The following is a 24,722-nucleotide window of genomic DNA, read 5'->3' on the forward strand; positions in this document are numbered from 1 at the left end:
GTTGCAACCTTGCAATGAAAGAAAGTATAATATTATTCATCCTCATCAATTCAGTTATAAAAATAAATTGTTGTAACCTTTTAATATTAATAATTTAATAATTCAATTTATTAAATATTGAATTATTACTATTCGGAAATACAAAAGAATTTTTAAACCAAATTTTATCACTTAATTGTTATTCATCCCAACTCATTTTTCTTCCAAGGACAATTAAAAATGATTTAATAATTTTTCTTTTAATGAATATCAATAAAGATTTTTAAAAAATAAAAAAATAAACTGAAACATAATTCAATAATGCTAGCAAATACCACTATCTTTTGTTTTGATCTTCTAAATCATTCCATAAAAATAAGAGGTAAAATCAATAAAGATTTCTTGTTGGATTCATCCCTAAAGTCAATGAACATCTAAAACCCAATTCATCTGTAAATCATTCATTTCTAGGAAAAACTTCCTTCTATTTTCCTACTCAAAAGATCCAAAATCAAAGTCCAAACCCAAATTTGAAATTTCTTCCATCTTATAAGAAAAGAAAAACTTGAAAAATGAGAGATACTCGATCACAGGAAATGGATAAAATTATCCCATTTCATTGAAAACCTGGAAAACGATCTTGGTCAAGATCCAAAACATGATTTTACTAGCAAAGAGAAGATGGGTATTACTCAAGAGGAACAGAAGAATACACAAATCTGCTTTCTTCCAAACAAGTGGAAATTAACAGAACTACTTCTTCTGCATCTGACTTGAAATGGTAATAAGCTCCTTATGTGAATATCAGGAGGCGAAATTCATAACAGTGCCATCCTTCCCCTCTTGAGCTTGCAGAGTTGGACAGATTGCTCAGTACGCTAGGACCTGAAATTAACAAGCCAGGCTGAAGATCAGAAGCTGCTTCGAATTCATTAACTTTAGTTGAGCATTTAATCCAAAAGATTAGAAAGACTGGAATGTGCAAAAGCCACCAGGATTTAAGTTAATAAGTCTTTGAATGTAAATCTTTGTTAGATTTTGTTGATGATCTACAAGTGAGTTGGGCATTTTAGGACTGCTTGACAACGTTTTCAAAAGCAATTCTCAAAACAGTTTTTAATTGTTTTTAGTAACAAAATTCTGTTTGAGATAACATAGAAAACAGTTTTCTTAGCTTGGTCCCTGTGAAGGTACTGTGCACTTATGTATAATGTAAAAGCTTCCAAAGTATTTTTCACATTTTCAATTGTTTCTCAGAACTCCTCACAAAAAAGACCTGAGAGCACCTTAAATTTGTTCTTGAAACAAACTATTTTCAGAACAAGTTTTCAAAAAAACGTTTAAAGAAAAAAAAAATTGTTAACTGTTTTTTAAGTTGAAATTTTTTAAAACAGTTTCCAAATAGACACTTCATTTGTTATCCTTTTCTTGCCTTCAACAGGCTCTGTATACTTTTGATGTACTTGAGCAGTCTCCCCTTTTCCTAGGTCTTTACTAGTAAATATTTGCCTATCAAAAGATCAGATTAACAAGATTTTGGCTGCATTTGCATGCAGCAAAAAGTAAATTCAGAGAACATCACAAGGAAACATAGAAAACAAAGAAAATGGTTAGTTGATAAAATGTTCTAAGGAATAATGTTGATTAAAAAACAATCGTATTAGAAAAATCTTGCAAAATGTCATTGAGAGCCTAAAATTTCCATTTCCGACAATAACTAAAACCAAAAGGGATATCTGTGTGCAAATGTATCCCAACTTTGGTCTACATACCTTCTATCTCATTGATAATCGATGAATTCATAGAGGATAACAAATGAATTCAATGCTAAAAGGTTTACATTGTAGAAATGAATATGTTTACACCAACATTGCTCCCCAGATTCAGTGACAAAGTCTTGGTTCTTTCCAAAATATGATCAATGGCTCCGTTTCTAATGACAATGATAAAAATATTTTTCTTCAGTTTTTAAATAAGTAAACAAGGAGGCTCTCTTACCACGTCTTGACAGATTTCAAAACAATCAAGGCTCAGACTTGATGAGGTCTTCAACAGAGTTCCTATACTTGGCAATCAGATCCCTAGCATCGAAATATGAACATGGAATATATTAAGTAGTGAACTTGGTGCAAACAGAAAAATTCTAGAGTAACAATGCAAACCTCCGTTGATTTAGCAGTTGCTCACTTTCCTCCAGCTTGCGCTTTTGTCCCTCAACTGTCTATGAACAACATTCAGTAACCGAGAAAATGCAAGTTACATACAACTCATAGTTTCTGATATAAGAAATGAAAACAAACAGAGGTGTGCTCCAGTGTTCCATGAAAATTGAATTTTTCAGTCATTTTCTGCACATATAGAAGCTCAGACACGAACTCCGAACCCATTTTTGATGAATGGTATCTATTATAACAACATGTGGCCTTCATCACAAATGCTAGCAAAAAACTAAAACATCAACATATAACTAAAACCCTAAATCAACCATATGACAGATCCAACTGAACTCAATTAAAGGATTATATCCAATCCTTGGGCCATATTATCCATCAAATTCTAGAAGCCTACCATTTCCTTCTTAATGCTTCCCCATTTTCTCAAACACAATGGCACCTACTGAATCTCCAACCATAAACAATTAAACCCGATAAATCAATTGTAACTAGCGCATAATCTACAGAAAAAGAATGAAAACTAAAACTAAAACAAATATGATGAAATTAGTTAATTACCATGGCCTTTGTGTTGATAGATACTGATATCGAGTTCAACAGCTGCTGGCACTTTTCAAAGTGACTGTTCAATTCCCTAACCTTTCCCAGCATATAACAAAAAAATCAATGAACAAACAAAACACGGAATACCAATAAGTTATTAAGCCTAAGAAACCCTAAATTCGATCAATTGAACAAATCTCAGTAACAAAAATTCTTTCAAAACCATCAAAACTGGAAAAAGAAAAATGAAAAATTCAAACCAGTGCATCAGAGTGCTGGTCCCGTGTTCCATTTTCGATTGCGTCGGACAAATTCTCCACCAACTGTGACACATCAAAAAATCAAAATCATCAAAAAGGTATAATTAGGGTTTAGGGTTTTTCTGGGTTTACTTCACATACATGTAATAAGTGGAAGTGAGAAGCCAGTGATTGGTGATGATGGTGTTGCTGCTGCTGCTGCTGTTGCTGCTGCTGCTGCTGATGGTGAAGACGCTGCTGTTGATGCTGATAGAGGTGGTGCTGCTGTGGTTGCTGTTGTTGGAGGAACAGATGGTCCTGATCCGAGGGTGTAGCGGCGTTACTGTGAGGCGACATGCTAGGAATCATTGACCAGCTTCCTCCTGAGTATGGGTGATCCATTGCGTTATTCCTCCAAAACCCTAGAACAAAATTGAATTCTGCCTATTAGGGCTTATCATCTCAAGATCAAAATTTCAGAAAAGTTAGCAAAATCTTTAACAATTATGAATATGAATATGCAGGTGTGAAGAATTGAAAGTTACTTAGAGAGAGAGTTTAGAGAGAGAAGAAGACGAACCTCTGAAACTTAGATCATTAAAGGCTCCAGCTCTGGAGAAGACACACAAAACCTTCTCTGCAAATCTCTGGACGACGCCGTTTTGGGGTCAAGCGAAGTCGTTTGAGGAAACGGAGAAACTTAGAGAGGCAAAACGCTTTTTCCCAATATGGTTTCTTCGTTTACTACATATTAAAACGATGCGTTTTCCCAATCTGGTTTCTTCGTTTACTAAAACGACTTCGTTTTATTTAAACGCCGTCGTTTTCCTCCCGATTCCCATTTTCCTCCTGACCACCACCGAGCGAGACATCTGCAGAGACCATAAATACTCTCTCTCTCTCTCTCTCTCTCTCTCTCTCTCTCTCTCTTAAGAAGCCGTGGGTGTCTTCAAAGGTCTAAGCTTTTCGATTGAGCTTTAGGGTTCGTCTTCTTCCCTTTCTGGATAACATTGAAATTTGTTGATCTCTGCATATTTGTATGATAGAATTTTATTTTATTTTTTAATTTGTTCTTGTATTACGTTTCTGGGATGATAAACCCAATGGGTATTCGATTCTGTTCAAGGGTTTTGAATGGGCCATCAATATATAGTATATAGGAAATTTCTTTATATCGTAATGTGTGACCATTGTCAAGCATTTTCCTTCCTTTTCTTGCGAACCAAGCAAGGGAAGACTGAAAACTATGTTGCTGAGTCAAAAAATTAGAACATTGTGTGCAGTTAGGGTAAAGGGATTTTCAGAAGATGTTATGGGGTTTTGTAGCAGAAGGTTGAAAAGAGATTCTTATGCATATTGTGATGGTTGCTCTCTTGATGGTAAGGGCATAGAATAATACGATTCGGGTTATTGACTGGTCTAGCTCTGAATAGTTCTGGATTGAGACCACCGGAACTTCAAGATGAATACTGGCCATTGTGACGGTTGCCCTCTTCATGGTTTGGGTGTTGGACATATGATTCGGGTTATTGAAAAATGCAAAATTAAGAATAAGGGGTTCTATTGTAGTAAACCTTTTGTGAAGATGGTTTCACATGATAATTTGTGTTTGTCAATGGACTAATGGAGGCAAAAACTTTTTGTATTTGCTCTAAACCCACCCTGCAACTACTCTTCAATTTTAGGCGGCATGGATGATATATTTTTTCATCTAAAGATGATCGTTTAGAAAGTGATGATTGTTTGGAAATTATAACTGTATAAGGATCCTGTTCCTTTGTACATAATATGAGTATGATAGGATTGTAAAGGTGGTGAGAAATTTTGAGGCAATCCTAATTCTAATTATCAGGAAAAGCAAAAATGTATGTCTAAGGATGAATGGTTCAGAAACATGACATTTTTAATTAATAGAAATCTTCTGGATGTGGGAGATTAGAAGGGGGAAGATCATTCAAGTTCAGAAGATGAGTTTGAACGTTAGAAAGTTGGGGAGTTGGGGAAAAAAGTGTTATTAAAGACGCATGGTTTGCACCTGAATGTTGTATTCAGACTGGAATTTAATCTGTGTTCTGGTGATAGGTAAATCATTGAAACTCAAGACATTGGGTTTTCTATTCCAAGATAGAATTAGAACATTAGTGCCCTTGAGGCTTGGCTCAAGTGATTATGGGATGGGGAGGGTTTGTGGGAGGTTCCAAGTTCAAGTCTCAATGGGGACAAAAATTTTCCTATAACTAAAAATAAAAAAATAAAAAAAGAGAGAGAAGATAAAATTAGAACATCAGTTGGTTTGTGTATGTATGACTCAGTTGTAGAGGCTATTGATGTAGCTTTAGGATCTTTCATTTTTACTTTCATGTTAAGAAATAGGGACTATCACAAACTTTGGAAACTTGCTGCTGTGTCTGAACCAATCATCCTAGGGTTAGGTGCCTCTAGTGTCAATATCGGATGAGCTTAAGTCGTGGTGTCATGGGAAGATTTAATAAGACTGGGCTGTCTAGAAAGGGCAAGTAGGGTTATTCAGAAAGGGAAGGCATTTTTTTTTTTTTTCACCTGGGTCAAAAGATTTTCCTTTTAGAAATGCTAGTTTGGTGAACCAACGTGTAGGAATTTCCAGTCTTGTAAGTGGGATAGGTTTGTTCTTGATTTTGATGATTCGTCTCCAGATGTTAATTCACAAGCCCCTCCAGATGGGACTTTTTGGCCACTGCCTTGTAGTAGAACATTTGAAATTCCTTCTAAATTTAAAGTTCTGACTGGCCAGTAGTTCATAATAAGATTAAAACTCCCCTAAAGCAGGAAGTTCAAAGCTCTCTTAACCTATGTTTCATTATGTCGCTTTATCATTCCATGCCATCTTTTTCATTCTCTACAGTAAATGGTTATAAAAGGAAGTAAACGATAGAGCTATTTTCTTTTAGATATTTGTTAATTTGTTAGGTAATAGGTGAACAATGTATGCTAGACTAACACTCTCCTCACTCATGAGCCTATACTGGTAGATAGAGTTATCAAACTTTAGACAGATTACAAAGAACAAACGGGTGGAATAAACAGGATGAAGACTTAATGATGAGGATGAATCTCCAAGATATAAATAAAGAAAAGGAATTAGTATTAGTTGCAATTAAAGTAGAATTAGTATTAATTAGAATTGAATTAGGATTGGTATTTGTTGGAGTGTAATTATGATTAGCTAGTTAAGTTATATTATAATTAGAATTTGAGTTATGATAGGTTATTAAAGTCCTAATAGACTTTGGATGTTATAATTAGAATTAGAGTCATAATAGGTTATTAGAATCCTAATAGACCTTGTATTGCTTAGAGAAGCCTATAAATAGGCTAATTGATGTAAATCAAATGAATAAATTGATATTAATAATATTATATTTTCTTTTATTTCAAGTGTTGCAATCCTCAACAGTGATCTTTTTTTCATTGTTTCTTCTCTCTCTATTTCTTATCTTATATTTCTCTCTACTATAAAATTTATTCCTTATTCCTCTCCTTACACCCTAAAAATAAAACCCTAGCCCACCTACTTTTGAGTATAGACAACCATCCTAGAGTTGTCCTACATCACTTAAACTTGAGACTTCTAGTTAACCTAAGCTTCTTACCACATTAAGCTGCTAATCAACCCAAAAGTTTTAGTTGTTGGGTAACTGGCAAACAATGTTATATCATGCTAATAATATTAATGATGAATCAGTTCTTAATTTGTGATTGATGATTTAAAGAACTACTGTTGTGGTTTAGCTATTATTTTTTTGGGCATAGGTTTGAAATGTTTAAAGCCTAGAAAAACAATCCCACCAACAAGCTCCCCTGGACTCTTCTCTCTGAAACTCTCTTTGTTAAACTACTGTTATGGCTTGGATATTTCTGTCTTCAGAGGCTGCTATCTTCTTTATTATGACCACGATTTAGTTGGTTTAATGCACAACCTACAAATTCCAATTTTGCTATGTTATGGGGATTTGCAGGCACCATTAACTATGGAAATAAAACCATCAGTTGCCTTGAGGGCAATGCTTGTAGGATCGATAGCAGCATGTGCAAAAATTGCAGGCGTACTGAAGGCCGCAGGTGGTGCAAAGATCGGGGTAGCTGCAACTGCCATGACAGCAGCTGCTACTGCAGCTATGTCATCAAAGCAGGAAGATGCTTCTAAGCAGCCTTCAAAATGATTTTCTTTTGCTGATCTAGTGAGTCAATAACGTATGTAGCATGGAACAAACTGGAACCAAACTGGATTTATTTTGGATTTTTGCCCTCACACTCACAGTGAGGGTATGTATAAAACTACTGGAATTGAAAATAGATATATAACTTTCCCTAAAACTTGTAGGGGAAAATCATATTTGTCTCGCTAGATTTTGTATGACATTATAATTTGGTCACTAATTGAAAAGATATCTCCGGTTCAATGGAGAAAATTTGTTCGATGTTCAATAAATCTTAATGAATTATAATTTCATCATTGCTTATACAAAAAAAAGGGGGGTGGAAAGCCTCCCATCAGCTTTCAGTAGCAGAGGCTGCACTGGATTTTTATTCAATTATATATATATCATGTGGACATGCAGCATGACAGCATGCCTTTCAACATGCGTGTGGAAGATCTACATAAGGTCCATCGATTATTGTACTGTGGGCTGTCGTGTGTTTTCTGTGTTTTGGCCTTGGGGATTCAAGTTGGAACCACCTTTTTCCAGACCTGGCTTCTTGTTTTCAGAGCATGCTAGAACTGCTTGAACGGCATGTGAAGTCTGGATGATCAACTGAGTGAACCACAAGCTCAGAGTTTGGCGATTCTAATTCAAAGATGACCTGCGGAACAGTTAAAAGAACCAAGTCAAAGCAGGAAAAGTTCATTGTAAAGAAGACCAGATGTAGGAATGGCTTTGATCAACATTTTTTTAGGGCAATCAAGAATATTGTTATTCTAGTATAGTACTTATAAAGAAGGAGAATTTATTAAAAGCTAATGAGAATACTTGTTTAATTGGGGTTTACTTATTTATTGTGGAACTAATAGAAGGGGAATGGATTCAGAGTCTTGAAAGGTGTAAAGCTGTCACAGTTGAATCTGGAAGATACGCTTATAAAAATCTTGGTTCATGTGGTTGAATGATTCTTTGGGTTTTGAGGAGTCTTTACTTCGTAGATTCATTTACGGACTGAGGTTGGCCTAAGATCTCAGGCTGAATGATTTGTTCCTTTGGGTTGTCTTGGTTTTTTATATCTGTTTGTGTTTATCGTATACTTGCTGTGTCTCATGGCTACCATTTAATTGCTTACCTATAAAAGCATCGTCAAAATAGAGGGGCTAAAATCTTCCCTAAGGTCAGAAAACCAACAAGGATATGCCATAACCAGTAGAGGTTTGCTCATTATTTGCAAACTATCATGGAAAAAAAAAGGGAAAACGAAAAGCAGCATTTGACAATCTCATACCAGATTGTTTTCCCCATGTCTAAGCACTGGAGCAGGGACATAGAGGTTGCACTGTGGTCCAGTTGACTGCAAGGGGGGCCATTTAAAGATTCTCAAAGTAAAATAAATGCATTTAAGAATACAAACATCAATTCAGAATCACAAGAGAATCACTGAAATGTGGGAAACACCACTTTACCGGCCAAAATCTTCCTATGTTGAATTCATTGACAAATGCGATCCCTTTACCCCATCCACTGAATGATATGAATGTGTCTTTTGTTTCATCAACTACAAAACGGCCAGCATAGAGTGCTGGTTCTATGGAAACCTCCTCTGCAGAAGGAAAGGTAATGATGATTACTTTCATTGTCCCTCCACAGTATGATGCATTATTGCATACCATCGTTAATTGCACAAGAATAAGAGGTACAAGAGCAGGTAAATGTGGTTCAGAGTGGAATATGCTAATACAAACCAGGAACAGATAGATACCAAACAAATTTATACAATAGAAACAAAAGAGAACACGTACTGATGTTCTCACCTTAACCAGTTGTTTGTATTTATATGTATCGTAAGTAAGAATTGAGAACATACCAGTATTTTTTATATTCGTAAGGGCCAATGTTTTATTGATTCTGGAATGTGCAATCTCCTTGATGGGCTTGATATCCAACACCTCATTCAGGTTTTGGAAAGGAATTGCAACAATCTTCCAACTCTTCAGAACATTCCCATCCAGATAAACAGGAGACAAAATACCCTGTAGAAAGAAACAGAAAATTAGTTGAATATCATCTGTTAGGCTAAGATGCACGATCTTCTAAATTAAAGAGAAAAACAGAATGAGTGGGAATAACCACTATGCAGTTAGGAAGCATAGCATGTAATTTGCCTGAATAGATATTACATCAAATGTCTACTCAACATGATTACATTCATATTTCAGGAAGAGCATTTGAAATTTAGGTAAATCTCTAAGCTGTACAAACAGCGAATTCTAGCTTAAAAAGCATGAAAATGTAATTAGGAAATCAGGGGTTTCAGGCATCAATCACAGCTTGAAGAATAATGATGAAGATGGTTCTGCTTAACACAATGTTTAATAATTGCGGTGGACGAATTACTCAGGGCTGTAACAACTCCAGAAAATAACTTAAAATAAGATAAATAAAAGGAAACCATGAGGAGAAGATGAAGTGATACAAATCACACACAAGCTGGGTCCTATGGTTTTTGATGCAGCTGTACAGAGAAGGCATAGTCTAGGGAGTCAGACTTAATCCCATATTTCAGGACTTGGACTCGATGATAAGAACTGTCTGCCTACCAAGTACAGCCACTCGGAACCATTTATCAAGTAAATAAAGTATGATCATTGAGGAAAGAAACTATATTATATGAAATCCACAATTATACTCAATAAAGATAAAAGATAACCATAAAAGAAAGCAGCAGTAAACTTGCAAAAGGACTAAAAACTTCAGCTGGAAATTATAATAGGCTACAATCTAAAACCATAGAAGGGTTTAATAGGAATCCCGTATGTGCAGATCAGTTACCTTCTGGTCAAACAAGTGTGACCCATAATTTACACGTCCCATGTTTTCAACCTAGATAAGAAGAGGAGAAAATCAGAAAAAACTTATGCATAACCTACAGTTTAGAAGGTACTGAAAAATGATGAGCATAACAAAAAAATTAGTGGATAGCAATAACATACAGACAACCAGAACGTTATTATGGATAATGAAGCTTTCAATTTGCATGAAATTTACTGGTTTTTGTCAAGCCAGCAGCTATGAAAATGTGACTCAATGGTTTTAACGGTTTTTTAAGCAAACAAGAAAAAGTCTCTGCTTAGCCATGGAAAAACTTGAGTCACCAAGGACGTGTGCATCAGGGAAATCCAACTTACAAAGTAAATTTTTTTTTATAAGCCATAGTCTACTCGGTGTAACCAAATTAGCAGTCAGTAGTAAAAAATGAAGCAAGTCAACCAATCAATTGTAAAAATGCCTTTTTTTTCTATAGCCATTGCATTTTGAATTAACTACTTTACAAACTACAAAATAGAACTAACTGCTAAAGTGGATTAGCCAAAACCCTAATCCAATCTGCTTGAAAAGGGAAAGGGGAAAGAGTCACTCACTAAAACAAATAAGTTGATTTTGGAAGCACATTTAGTATCAGGAAGGCTCAGGTTCTGATTTGACCATCTTTCAATTGTACCTACATATGTTGGTCTTCCACCATTATCTTCAGAAGGGCATGAAATAAAAACCTGAGCTCTATCATGCACCTGCATTTTTTACATTAAAAAAGTTAGATTTTTTTTTTTTTAACTTCCGAGATATTTTGTAAACTTCAGGAAAATCTGAACCACTGATGATTATAAGTGGGACGATTTCTGATGAAATGACATGCTACGATTATACAAGAATGTTGCCCCTCATGAGATAAAAGGAAGAGAGAAAAAAAATTATAATAGGTCAGAATAGAAGGATCATAAACTGATCAGTGGTAGAGCAAAGGAAGAGAACTTTATTTGTTCAAGCAAAACATCAGCACAAGGAGAATTTCAAATGTAAGCAGATGAGTACTTTGTCACTCACATCACATAACTCCAGTCAATTTAAATATAAGGGAAGGACAAGACTTACATTTGGTATGAACAAATTGCTTCCTTGGTCCTTTGCTGCATATCCTGATGTATATAATAAAAATCCAAACATCTGAACAAAGGAACATACAAATTAAAAAAATAAATTGTTAGAAAACTTAAATTGAACAGGCATAAATAGTGAAATCTAAAATGCAACAAGAGCAAAATTCTTAAACACCTGTCCCACAGACTCCATTGAAGTTGGATTTTCAGATTCAACCACACCAATAGGATCTATTTTATCAATTAAATCAAACAAAGATTCAGTTTTCTGTAACTGGATAGGTCCATATCCTCTCTTTTCAGTGTTGGAAGGAACTGAAGGAAGAGATGCTGCACTGTGTCGCTTCACAACCCCTCGCAATGCTGAAATGAATACCACATTCATAAGTGGACCGTACTTGCTGGCTCTCCAACCAAAACTTTCATGAGAAAATTTTGGAAAAGACAATATCATGAATGGAAGCATAATAAGAAGCACTATACAACTGCAAGGAAAATGGGTCTACATGGTCATTATAACATGAATGAGCCTTCAAGTCAGAAATCCCTCTGGTACAGATGTAAAAATTAACAATGCATATGCAAGAATCATAATGAGTCGACCTTGAATGAGGAATAATAAAACATATAAAATTGACATTCACTTCAACAATGCTAACTAGCTAACTTTGTAATGTATGAGAGAGTGATACCAGAAAAGACCTCAGAGTCAGAAATTTCAAAACTTATCTAAACACCTAAACCTACTAAATGTTAGTTCAAAATTCAAAACCCATATAAGCACCTTAACCTACTAACTACCCTAATTTACAAAATTTTACCATTCTATAGAATGACTAAGTTGCATCTCAGTTGAGACCATCAGAGATAAAACTTTGATCTTAAATCATGGAAATGACTATTTTTCTATGAATAATAGCTGTATGACTTCCCCAAGCATGTCAATCGAACACCAGTCAATTGTGTTTGTTAAGCTACTAAAAAGTCCAAAAGCTTAAGTTTTGAAGTCAATTGGTTGCTTAACATGGTAGCAAAGCCTTAGTCTATGCAAGGTCATGAGAATGAGCTTAACTAAGGGAGGGAGTCATTTTTTGTTTTCACTTCCTCTATTTTTTGGCCATCTTTTGGTGGTTGTTATATACGTCTTGTGTACTTTGGTGCTCTCTTTTTGGCGCTTTTTAACGGATTCTCTTTTACTTATCAAAAAAATAAACATTTATTTCCCCTATCCATTGAACCCACAGAGAATACTATCCAAGCAGTGGCATGTCAAGGCTGTAGCTCAAATAAACTCGATATACATTGTTATTATCACCCAACAACTCAAGCTTTTACATCAATTGGCAGCTTAATACTGTATTAGAGCCTTGGTTTGTGGGAGACTAGGGGAGATCATGAGTTCAAACCTCAATGACGTTTATTTCTTCGATTTATTGAGTTCACATGCAAGCTCAAAGAAGGTCACCCATGCGATGAGGTGTTAGGGCTTTAGCCCAAGTCAGAATGATATACATTGTTAGCCCATTACCTAACACTTTAAACTTTTGGATCAAATTGGTAGCTTGGAGTTTTCAACAAATCCTTCTGACGGTTAGACTGTGCCTGTCCGTACCTAGGAATATACATAGATCAAGTGCACGCATCAACTTGAAAAACCCTTAACAGTGACTGTAAGAAGTTGGATACAAGAAAATTGCTATAAGGCTCATGTTCCATGTAAACTTTGCAAGATCCCAAGTTGTGAAAAATTGAAGGCACTTTAAGATCAGTCATCCAATGCCAAAACATCAGAAGTGTGTTTCCATTTTGAGTAACTTGGCTTGTAATACTTCTAAATGAAGATGTTGAGTCACAAAACAACAACAATTAATATACTCTTTAGTAATTAATCCTACACATTTCACACAAAGGGTGTTATCCACTTACAATACATGAGATTTTTATGAGAATTTTTATCTAGTGGCTCGGGAAAAAGGAAGCGACTTCTGAAGGAACAACAAGGCTTGGCAACTTAAAGGGGGTTGAGGGCTCAGAAGCAACTTTAGAGAGACAAGAAGGCTTCAAAAGCAATCTAGAGAGAGGAAGGGTGCTTAAAGAAATTTGGGAGTAAGACAAGCCAGCCAGACCTACCAATGTACAGTGAGAAAGGTTTTGGAGAAAAAACCAGTGAAATCCTCATCCAAGACTTTCTATCAAGCATAATATCAACAACTCTTGTAATGGAGAAAGTTTCAACAAGAAAGTGCTAAATTGAGTTCCAAGTCCTAAAGATATCTTCAGTGTTTAATCAAGAAGATAACTTTCTCCAAGGCCAACACAAGATAATTTGGAAATGAAGTGAAAGAGGATCTGAATAAAAATTCCATCCAAAGTCTTACTTCGGAACTCATTAATCATTCCAACCTTGATACCATTCTCAAACTCCCAACTACCAGATCAAACTTCGCTTTAGCCTTCAGAAATTTCCAAATTCATGCCTAAGAATGTAGCAACAAACTGACCCATCTCTATTTGAATCTTTTGTAGGATTTAACTTTCTAACATAAGCAAGCAAGGAACTTTCCCAATTTGAGGCCGTCATATCTCAGTCCAGAACCATAGATGTGTTCCAGTTTAATGCAATAACAATTAATATGTAGTGGACAAATGGACAATCATTTTTCATAAAACAAAAGGGAAATATTTACAGTTCTAGAAATAAATATATTCAATTTGATCCAAAAAATCCTATTTCAACTATGAAAGAGGAAATCACAACATAAGACAATTCAACACATACCTTTGAACTTCGCATTGTCCACATCACCAGATTCTCTAATTGGTGCATCCTAGAAAAGAAGGCATTGCTTTGATATGTATGGTAAGTAAAAATACAGTATGTTAACATAATAAAGTCAAAATCTTCCTCACATAATCATAGGAAGTAAGGTCAGGCTTGTAGTCCAACTCATCTGCACCAGTATTGGCACCATTGTAAAATCCAAAGTTTGTCCCACCATGTGCCATCTGGGAATTGGAAGATGCTATATCATAGAATTATCTTGTAAATGGTGAACTGGATTCATCAAAAGATAGAATTTAGAACATACATAAAGCACAGCGGAACCCTTCAGAGACAAAATTTTGTCAAGAGCAGCAGCTGTAAAATCAGCACCAGTACTTGCAATATTCTCCCCCCAGTGTGTAAGCCAACCTGTATAGAACTCCCTGAAAGATACAAGCGCAATCAGCAACAAACTGCAAAGATCAAAAAAAAAAAAAAGGCATACCAACAATTACACCTACGCGCAGAGAGGTGGAGACTTTCCTGGTGCATTGTACTCCTTTTGCAACTGAAATATAGGGCGTGGATCATCACCAGTTGAGAAGTCAACAGCTACAAATGGACAATTGAGATTAGCTTAGAAAAAGAAAAGAATTATGTAGTCATAAAAATATTTATGTTGCTTAATGGGTATTGTCATCCGATGAACTTCCAATGCAACTTCTATGATAGAAGAAGCTTCACTAACAGTATTCTGCATAATCTTAAATTTAGTAGGCATTTTGAAACGTGGACCAGAATTTCCGACCAGCAATAAACAGATAGATGCACATGCACACACATAGGCATTTGGCAGATACTTCACTACCTCAGAATTCCAAGGGACTAAGATTCAGTTTCTTACAAGCACATGTATCTCATATATGAGAAGCAAACTTGTCAAGAACACAATTGGATCATACGGTCTTCCCAAGAAATCCATGCACTTAAATATTTTTTTTTAATTATTTATCAAAGTAGGGTTATGCAGACTGGATGGAAACTAATGTCAGTTAAAGGAGAACTTTGAGAGTTACTAATGAACATGAGAGGGGAATGTGATACCATTGAGGCTTCAACTAATTATTGCAGTACATGTGTGTGAGACAAAAGTGCTTGAAGATGTAAAGAAGATCAAAAAGAACATATGTAAGTTTAGCAAAGAAATTGTGGTTAACGCTATAGTTGAATACACAGTTTTGTAAAACCAGAATGACCCAACAGGATTAATCATAACAACCCTGAAAAGTTGGGAATCTTGGGATAAATAGACCATGGCAGGAATTTTAATTGTAATATATGCATTAAAGATGGCTTAAATGTATTGGCTTAAATGTATTAGAAAGTAAGTAGATAAACAAAATATTTACAAAAGAAAAATGTCAAAATTGATGTCTGCTTCCTACTTCCAGTATCTAAGCAAATAGCCATTTACTCTTTTAAGTTCAAAATGCTGAAATTAAAACATAAGTTGATCACAAACTGAACCTGAAAAGACAGCATCTCCACGAATGGTGCCTTTTTCAAGAGTTTCCCTAGAACCTCCATCTGTAGTATACCTAAAAAGTCCATAAGATTTAGTCAAGAAAACAACAGATAATCAAAGAAGAAAACAATTATGACTCCAAAAGACCATTCTGATCAATATATGTAGCTCGCATACCTTTCCCTTAAATCATAAACCAGAAAAAATGCCAATGAAAGATAATCATACATGTATGTAGTGCAGGAAAAAAAAAATGCATGCATACCCGCATAAGTTCATGCCACATGCACAAAACCATTAACATGTATCCATTCAAATGGGCATAGCTATATATTGTAAAAGAAGATAACACACAAACTCTTACCTTGATTTGCAATTAGTTCACTGCTAATCTGAAGAATTTTAATTTAAATGAAATTTCTTACAGTCACAATATGGACAAATTTACACTGCATGTGTCCCACTACACCGGTATAGTATCCCTATAGAACATAGAATAAGGTTCATTTCTCTATTAAATCCTTCATTAGGCAGCTTTTGGAGATCTTTTCCCTGCCAATGAAGTATGGTGTTCAAGGTATCACTTTATAGTAGTAAGACAGAATATGTTCTTCATTATGGAATAATGGGAACCATATGAGTTATGACATTTTGTAGTAGGGAGAGAATGACCCCACTATGTTTGTTTTAGACTATTTGGCAAGAGTGGAACTGTAGGACCTTCAAAAGATGTTTTTATTCATCCCCTTTTTCTTTGGTTTACAGGTACTTTGGGTGCTAACGGTTCATCTTTGTTTAATTTTATTGTTTGTATAAGACCTTGCTAATATTTCTTTATTCCTCTATGCTCTCAATATGCTAGAGGTATACCCCTTTTTTTTATTGGCTCTTATCAATATGCTCTCTATTTGCCTACCTAAAAAAACCTTGAATGTGAAACAAAGGACTACACCATAGATCTTTTTTAAGGTAAAAAGCACTTTTAAGTTTTTTATAAGGAACTATATTTCATACTTTCCCCTTGTTGTCTACAAAGTTAGAAATGCGAAGCAAGAAGTAGTACACATGCATTGCAAATTTTCAATTGTAAGACTAGTAGTTATTGGCAATGCATCTGAAGAGCTTTAATCTACCAGAAAACTAAATTAAGTTAAACACAAATGCATTATGGATCTCAAACTATAAGTATGCATGAGATAAATGAATAGCACTAAAGCACTAGGGCCCATGTAGACAAAGAAAAATGGATGAAAAATAAATGAAGAAGAGAGTTCAAATTATTCTTGTGATAAATATTACAAAGTTAACGTCCCATGTAAGTGAATAACATACAATAGAAAGTAAAATATATAGCATACACAGACTGAGATAGGCAGGGCAGCTCCACCATATGACAGTTAAGATAGTGGCCTGTGGCTCCATTTCAGGAAAAAAAAATGCCTGATTCAGTTTTTGCCTATTACCACCACTATAAAATCTTTCTCATTTTTATGTATTATCAATAACAGACTCATTTTGATCTATTATTTATTTATTTATTTTGATAGGTAAATTTTTGTCCCCATTGGGACTTACCTAGAACCTCCCACAAACCCTCCTCAACCCTTGGCCACTTGAGCCAGGCCTCAAGGACGTTTTGATCTATTATTTAATACTAATAAGATCTTATCCAATACCAATCAATTAATTATTTGCCCCACTGTTATTGTTATAGATTGTTCCCAATTTTTAACTGTGTCAAATATCACCATAAAATATGCCAAATTATAATTTATAGTACTTAAACTGAAAAGATCTTCTGTGTTTCTGATAAAAAAAAACAAATTATATTACTTAATAGTGATAAAGAATTTATTCAATGAGTCTGACTACTTAAAAGGGAAAAAGTTACTCTTACCACTTTTTACCACCTCCTGATAGTAGGTGCTCACTGGATGAATGTAATTGTATTTATTTTATTCTTACCACTGCATCCAATGAGCACTGCTATCGGTACACTTTTAAAAAAAAAAAAAAAAAAGGCAGTAAAGAAGATAGCCAATTAAGCATCTTCCATTTGAAAAGACATTTTTGTGTGGGTTCACTATAGAATTTTAGAAGTGGACAACATATGTGAACCTTGAGGAAGAAAAATGAAGATGAAAACATCCTGCCCATAACACCAAAAGCAAAAAAATGCCAGGAAATTAAAAAAAAAAAAAAATGTTCAAACTCTTGCCACAATTTAACCAAGCTTTGAGAGTTGGTAGATTCTGTTAATTGGGAAACTAGATGACTGATATGAATTGACAATGACTCCAAAAAACAATGAGAGGGTAGCCATTAGGTAGGTATATTAGAAGTAAATAACATCTTAGGTCCACTTTTTTGTTATTCTTTTCCATACAATCAACACAGATTTGAAAATAATAAGTACCTCAGGTGAAAAAAACTTTGTATCTCTAATAATTCAAGTAATCTTATAAAGGAAATAAACGAGGCAACAAAAACATAAAATAAAGGAGGAAGAAAGGAAGAAAAGAAACGGTCTTCAATTGCCAGGTTAGAAGAAAACTAAAAAAACTGAAGTTGTTACATAAAACAAACAGATCAGAAGAATATTTTTTTGATAAGTAAATAAATCAGAGGAATATCAATCTTTTTCTTAAATACAGAACCATGACTATAGATGTGAAGATGGAGAATTCCTTACAATATTAGATCATTCCCAAGGTGTCTTCTGGCCACTGCAACCAGGTGATGAAGATAAGCTTTATCATCCCCATATGAACCATATTCATTTTCAATCTGTCAAGATAGTCTCCTTTAGTTGGAATATCACCAATCTCAGTATTGGATTTCGGACAATTAGATTTTCAAATTCACAAATTAGAAGTTTGAACTTAGCATATCAAATCATAAAATAAATCATGATTTCCTTTTTTTTTTTTCTAAAAAAAAAAAAATGGTTCTCTAGAATCTCTCACAAATTAGGAGTCTCATTTAATTATTCTTTAAAGGCTACTATTTCATCTCACATCCTTCCAAAAGACAAAAATTCTTCTTCATCTTCTTCAACATGTTCCAAATTATAGAGTGTTTCTAGGAGACTTCACCTAGTTCTGAAGAAATTTTTAAAATTTTGAGGTCTTCCTTCATGTTACCTTTTAAGGCTTTAAGCAGCTGCCTGAATCACTTAGGGGTTGAACTTACCCTAATGGATTCCCTAAAGAAGGAAATGTACAAGCATTTCATATCATCTGATGTTCTCAGTCCTCCACACTATTATTTTGTTAATGGATTCCCCACAGGGGGAATATAGAAAAAGTATGACGATTTTATAACATTCTATGTGCTCACTCCTTGACATTATTATTTTGTTTGCAAGGATTACAGGAAAAAAAAAAAAAAAACACAATGTGAAAGCACCCACTATTTTATTTCTTTATACCCAAATGTCATTAGAGATGTACTATTCTTTCTTTCATTTTTTGATCAGAATGGATCTTTCTGGAGGGGATGATGTAGTTAATTTATGGGCCAATCTATTATTACTACTTGGAATGGGAAAGGCAATTATGCTTCATACCATCTTTTAGAAGAGGAAAGAATGACAACTGCATCTAACAAAAAATTTCCAGTCATAACAGTCTGTAATAAAAGTACACAAGGGTTTCTGGCCATACTCCTGGTTTAATGATTGAGCTAATAGCCTAATAGGTGATTAAGGAATAATTTTGAACGCTCACTCAGCTCTAGTGTGACTGGTACACTCATGTGAAGCAGAATCATATGCTCCTTAACAGGATCTCAAAATTTTCAATCTCTATTTAAGATTTGGCAGTAAGAGGTAATTCCTCCAATGCAACTTCAAGGGCATTGTGGGACGTTCAGTATATAGTAGATAATTATCTAGATCCAATAGTAGCTTGTTCCACCCTTGGAAAGATATTACCTAGATCAGATAGATTGTTCCACCCTTGGAAAGACAAAAACCTTCCAAATTCTCTAACAAGAATGGTGTGCAGTTGCTGGAAATTGAAAAGTTGATTCTCACTGCATTTTAAATTACTTTATCATATATTTTAGTTGTTGAGAATCATTCACATAAAATAAATGCAAAGCAAAAGGCAAAAATGATGCACCTGAACCATTATAATAGGGCCTCCTTTGTCATAAAGAAGAGGAGCTATCTGTGGAAGTAGATTTCCCCACCATCTATCAACCTATAACAATTCATAATTGAAGTGATGAAAAAACATTAAGCAAATGGAAAAGAACAAAAAATAAAAATAAAAATAAACATAAACAGAAATTTCTACCTGAAACATACTTTTTTTGTCTAATGAGAGAGGCATTAGACACTTTGAGGTGAACAGAAACCATCATAAAGAGTTGCAGATCAATGGAGAAGATGAACTAAATTTCTTTTATATCCAACACACTGATTGTGTTGCATGCGTCCAGGCTATTCACTAAAAGAAAGCCTCACTAGGATCCAAAGGTTTCAGGCCCTTGGAGATGGCCTAATAGGGAAAGCACATGAAGTATAAATGCAATAAGGGGCATTGAGGATTCTGTTGATTGAGATTCAAGCCAAAATAGGGCAAAGAGAAATGCATAATCATCTGAAATGCGGCCTTTTATTTTCTTGGATGGAAAAAAAATTAAACCAGGCTAACATGTAAAAAAAATTGAAATGGAATAAATTAAGCTGATAAGAATGGTCATTCCCCCAAGCTAATCATGGTGTATTGGGTAACTCATTCAACTTTGCCACTTCTGCAGTTAGCATCTATCATATGGATAGCAACAAATATCCCCATAGAAGGAAAAAAAAATTCAACCTTTCAGAAAAATTAATATTACAAGGAAACTTCTCTGAAAGAGGCAAAAAAGATCCAATAGACTCACAAGAGAGAAAGAAAGCTAGAGATTGTAAACCAAAATATCTTCAGTATATAAGATTAAGTTAAATTTTTGTAAAAGAGTAAAACAATTAAAACTATGAGGAGAGAGAGAAGCTCCTTGAAATAGTAAAAAAGATTCCCTAGAATTGGGGAAAAGAGAGTATGAGAGATTGTTCATCATAACAGCTCAAGTACATAAAACAATTGAATACAATATAGTCTGTTTCTAATATCAATGTTCATTACAATTTACATCCACGAGTAATTTAAAGGGCATGCCATTCATCATTATGTTCCTAAATTATAAGCAAAGAACCTATAACGTACCAAATGAAGGAAGGCAGGATCCGATGATCTTAATCTGAGAGGCGGATTAACGGCAAGCAGCCAGGCAGGGAACCCCCCCAAATCCCACTCTGCAACAAAAAGATGTTCTCAATTGGAACCGTCGAACCAAATTGTGGAGGATGAATGATTAGAAAAGACAATGACAACTGAGGAACTAACGAATCATGTACTAATATATTGTACACTCACTTCTATTACTGGGCCCCAAACTAATAGCAGTATCACAGGATACAATAATAGGGACATGGCAACTCTAACAAAATTTCAAACAAAAAAAAAAAAAAAAACCAAAACAAAAGATGGTTGACAAAATTTTAGTTTTCATCATCTATTGTATTATGTAGACTAAAAATTCCACAAAAACAAATATTAGAGTGAACTTTTTAAGGATTAGAATGCATCATGTTACACCAAATAACAAAGATCAGGGAGAATCGTGAAAAATGTTGTGTACCAGGAAATATAGATTAAGAATGACGGGTTTAAAGAACCAGAAACCAAAGATTAAAGAATGAGATTAGACCCAAAAATACAAATTAGGGGCATTGTTGGGAAAAACATAAATATGTACTAGGAGTTGAAGAGAATGGAGAAGAAGAACAGCTATGCTGTGCACAAGCGCACTTGTGTGTGAGAGAGAGAGAGAGAGAGAGAAAGAGAGGGAGAGAGAAAGAGAGAAAGAAAGAGAATAAGCAGAAAAGGAGAGAGAATAGGCTTAATGCTTCAGAGAGAAGGAACAGCGATGAGGTTTGAATGAGGGGGCAATAGATAAGTATTACAGACTTCCCAACAGTTGATAAGATACAAAGGTGGTTGTCTTGCCTCTATGTGATATTTTAAGAAGTTTCCACTTCCAATCACGGCCCAAATTTTCCCTATTACAGTGTCCATCTATCTGCTAAAATAAACCAAAGTCTAGATACATATAGGTAAATAAGGATTAAGGATAAATACACAAGGAAGAAAGATCTGACAGTTACAGCTCACCTCCACAGATATAAGGTCCTGGTCGAAGCATAACAAGAAAATCCAGCTTCTGACAGAGTTTGAGAAATGCAACTATATCTGCAATACCCTCAAAAACCAGTTTTCCAGGTCTTGGTTCATGCAGATTCCAAGGAACATAAGTTTGAATGGTATTCAAGCCCAATGCCTTTGCTCTCAACAGCCTATCTTCCCAGTACTGCATGAATAAAGATACATAAGAAATCACCGAATTACACTAGAAAGCCTTTGGCTGCCACAAACTAAAGTATGAAGACATGTCCATTTAATTCAACAAAGACAGTCAATAAGATACAATAAGTTGCCCATGGCACCATAAGGGAAAGCCTGAAAGTATTTGAAGCTTGAAAAGCTGCCACTTGTCCCTTTCCATGTGGTAAGCATTAGGAAATTAATACACGCAAAGCAACAAAAGGGTTTACAAATAAAATATAACATATTATATTACAAAATTTGAAGAGAAATACCTCAGGATGAACCCGGAAATAATGCAAATCACCACCAATAATCTGGAAAGGTTGACCATCTTTCCAAAATTTGTCGTTCTTGATCTCAAACTTTTGACCAATGACCTGGTTATAAATCCCACTCATATAAGAAATCCAAAGTCACAAATCTAAGAATAACCATATCATTAATTAAGAATGACTAGCATGTCAATCTACCAAAAATCTAAGGAATGACAACTAAACCACAGCAAGAAACTCCTTATCAAGATCTTAACTGCAGATCATTATGCTTGAATGTTTTATAAACCAAAAATTTGCCCACCATGAAAATAGAGGAAAAGCAAAGAAAATTTCAACCTTCAGTTTTCTCTATTTTCTGTATTCAGTTTCTAAAAAAATGAAAACTCATAACTAAACCTGTATTTGGTTACATGGGTTTGGAACCCAGTGCATGGGCTACGTGGATTTACATACCGATGTATTTGTAGTAGGAAACCAAATACATTCTAGACCTAGTATTTGGAAAGTGAAAGTGAGTATAGTAGTAGTGGTAGTAAACAAAAGAAAATTCATAAAAGCCTGTGTAACCAAATACCTTCTAGACCTAGCATTCGTTTCTAGAGCTCCAAAAATGAAAATTCCCATAATCAAATTTCTCCTCTTTTCATACATTTTGTCATCGATCAAGTAAGAAATAGCTAGTCATAAATGCATAATATTTTTCAACTTAAAATGAAAGCAGCTCTTTCAATGTGAATCAAATAACAACAGAAACAAACAAAAAGAAGAAGGGAAAAAAAATCCTACATTAAAAGTTCATAGAATACCCATTGAGATAGTGTGCATGATAATCAAATCCAAGAGAATTAGAATTTCAAAACAGCTCTAGAGAGGGACAAACATACACACATTCTCATTTCAACTCAAAATCCAAGCACTTCTCCAAAACCGAATCCAGCAAGCCCTAATCAAAACAGAATTAGTATTTCTAGATAATTGCACGGAGAAAAAAAGAAACACACACATCCTCATTTCTCGTTTCGACTCAAAATCCAAAGAATTCTCCAAAATCGGAATGAACGAATTCTAGAAAGTTCCAGATAGTTCTTGAGACCACATTTCAAAGAAAAATCCAAACAATTCTCTAAAAAACCGAACCACGCCAATACTGGTCAAAACAAAGTCAGCATTTCTACACATTCCCATAAACAGAACGAATCGCAGACAGCCTCATTTCTCATTGCAACTAAAAATCCAGACAACGAAACAGAATTAAAAATCCCACAAAGTGCTAGATATTTCAACAAGCCCTAAAAGAAACAGAACTAAGATTTCCACAAAGTTCCAGAACCACATCCTCAATTGAGACATTTCGCATTCCAACTCAAAATCCAGAGAAATCTTCCAAAAACCGATCAAACGAAGCACAACCGCAATAGAATTACGAGTTACAGAAAGTTCCGTAGAGTAGGATAGTGAGGCGTACCCTGATCGGAGACGAAGCAGGGAGGGGAGGGGAGAGAGAGGAGAGGGAAGGGAGAGGAGCGAAGAAAGTGAAGGCAGCAACGAAGGGAAGAGAGAGGAAGAAGAAGGTGGTCCTGGAGCTTCGCTTCCTGGCCATTGTCAACAACCCTGACCAGCTCGACGCCTCTGTACGGAGACTGCTGGCTCGTCTCCCACTCAGCCTCTGCATCGCATTTATTTGTTGCCTTTGACGCCAATAATAAAATATGGAAAATGTGATAAAAATATGGAAAAAAAATATATTGAAAATTCAAAGTTGCAGTCAAACGCAGAAAAATATGATTCGAAAAATCACATTTGGGACTGATTTCATGACCAAAATCGGTTTGGAAACGTTTCCAAAATCGTTCTTAAAAAATCATTATTAACTGTTTTTTAAAATTTAAATTTAAATAAAAAACAGTTTTGGCGATTTATTATTTAAATATATTTAAATTATTATTACTTAAAAGTTAAAACAGTCTATCAAAAATAATTTAGAATATATAAAATTTGTTTTCAAAAAACATATTTTAAGTTTGTTCAAAGACTAAAAGTTGTTTTTGTTTTCAAAAAAAAACCTTGAAATTACTAAGGGTCTATTTGGTTCCTATTTTCAATAACTATTTTTTGTTATTGGAAACAAAAAATATAAAAAAAAAAACTTGTTTGGGGAAGGGGATATGTTTTTGTTTTTTCGTGTTTTCTCTTTTTTTTTTCTTTTTTTTTCCTATCTGTTTTTTTGTATTTCCACAAAGATGAGCTCCATCCAACCACCACCATCACCCGTAAACTATTTCTTCTTCCTTAAATTATTGAAATTAATATACTTACATATGGTAACAAAGTCATCCTTTATTTAAGAAAATTATAACTAGTGTAAAAATTTCAAAATGGAATTTTTTTTAAAATTTAAATGAATTGTGCATATGAAAATTATTTATATATTTATAATATTAAGTTAATGGAAGAAAACACTTTATTAATTAAAAAATAAATAACTTTCAAACATATTTTTTGTTTTATTTATTCTAAAAAACTTTTTTATTAACTTAACCAAACATTTAAAAAAAAAAAAAAACAAAAACTATTTTCCAAAATTCAGTTTCCAAATATATATTTTTTTTTTCTGAAAACATAAAAAACTATTCTCAAAAACTGTTTTTCAAAACAATTTTTAAAAAC

General features: G+C 34.4%; 2 protein-coding genes and 1 non-coding gene across 6 annotated transcripts; 1 reads left to right on the top strand and 2 right to left on the bottom strand.

Moving 5' to 3' along the window:
* Positions 1-566: 566 nt before the first annotated feature.
* On the bottom strand, positions 567-3,691 carry LOC100260024 (uncharacterized). 4 transcript variants are annotated; one of them, XM_010656230.3, is made up of 7 exons: positions 3,516-3,691; positions 3,098-3,357; positions 2,957-3,019; positions 2,712-2,792; positions 2,142-2,200; positions 1,978-2,060; positions 567-864 (listed from the first exon to the last, which is right to left on the bottom strand). In XM_010656230.3, exons 2-6 carry the CDS (start codon positions 3,335-3,337, stop codon positions 2,003-2,005), a joined length of 501 nt encoding a protein of 166 aa, XP_010654532.1. In that variant the 5' UTR covers positions 3,338-3,357; positions 3,516-3,691; the 3' UTR covers positions 567-864; positions 1,978-2,002. The 4 variants fall into 4 exon arrangements, with proteins under 4 accessions (XP_010654532.1, XP_002280177.1, XP_059595430.1 ...); XM_002280141.4 differs by having other exon boundaries at positions 3,481-3,567; XM_059739447.1 differs by lacking the exon at positions 567-864 and having other exon boundaries at positions 1,800-2,060; positions 3,481-3,568.
* A 169-nt stretch (positions 3,692-3,860) lies between these two features.
* On the top strand, positions 3,861-7,392 carry LOC100254925 (uncharacterized). The gene is made up of 2 exons (XR_009466525.1): positions 3,861-3,917; positions 6,931-7,392. It is a non-coding gene; the product is annotated as an uncharacterized LOC100254925 (transcript).
* On the bottom strand, positions 7,352-23,891 carry LOC100251499 (beta-galactosidase 17). The gene is made up of 19 exons (XM_019222276.2): positions 23,521-23,891; positions 22,053-22,157; positions 21,568-21,763; positions 20,560-20,648; positions 19,468-19,548; positions 18,036-18,130; positions 15,346-15,416; positions 14,340-14,430; positions 14,144-14,261; positions 13,965-14,060; positions 13,834-13,882; positions 11,230-11,417; positions 11,050-11,121; positions 10,539-10,688; positions 9,949-9,999; positions 8,984-9,149; positions 8,583-8,719; positions 8,405-8,470; positions 7,352-7,777 (listed from the first exon to the last, which is right to left on the bottom strand). The coding sequence occupies exons 1-19, from the start codon at positions 23,725-23,727 to the stop codon at positions 7,679-7,681; spliced, it is 2,127 nt and encodes a 708-aa protein (XP_019077821.1). The 5' UTR covers positions 23,728-23,891; the 3' UTR covers positions 7,352-7,678.
* Positions 23,892-24,722: the final 831 nt, after the last annotated feature.

The sequence above is a fragment of the Vitis vinifera genome, chromosome 9, assembly GCF_030704535.1.
Source record: "Vitis vinifera cultivar Pinot Noir 40024 chromosome 9, ASM3070453v1".
In the NCBI taxonomy this organism is placed as follows: domain Eukaryota; kingdom Viridiplantae; phylum Streptophyta; class Magnoliopsida; order Vitales; family Vitaceae; genus Vitis; species Vitis vinifera.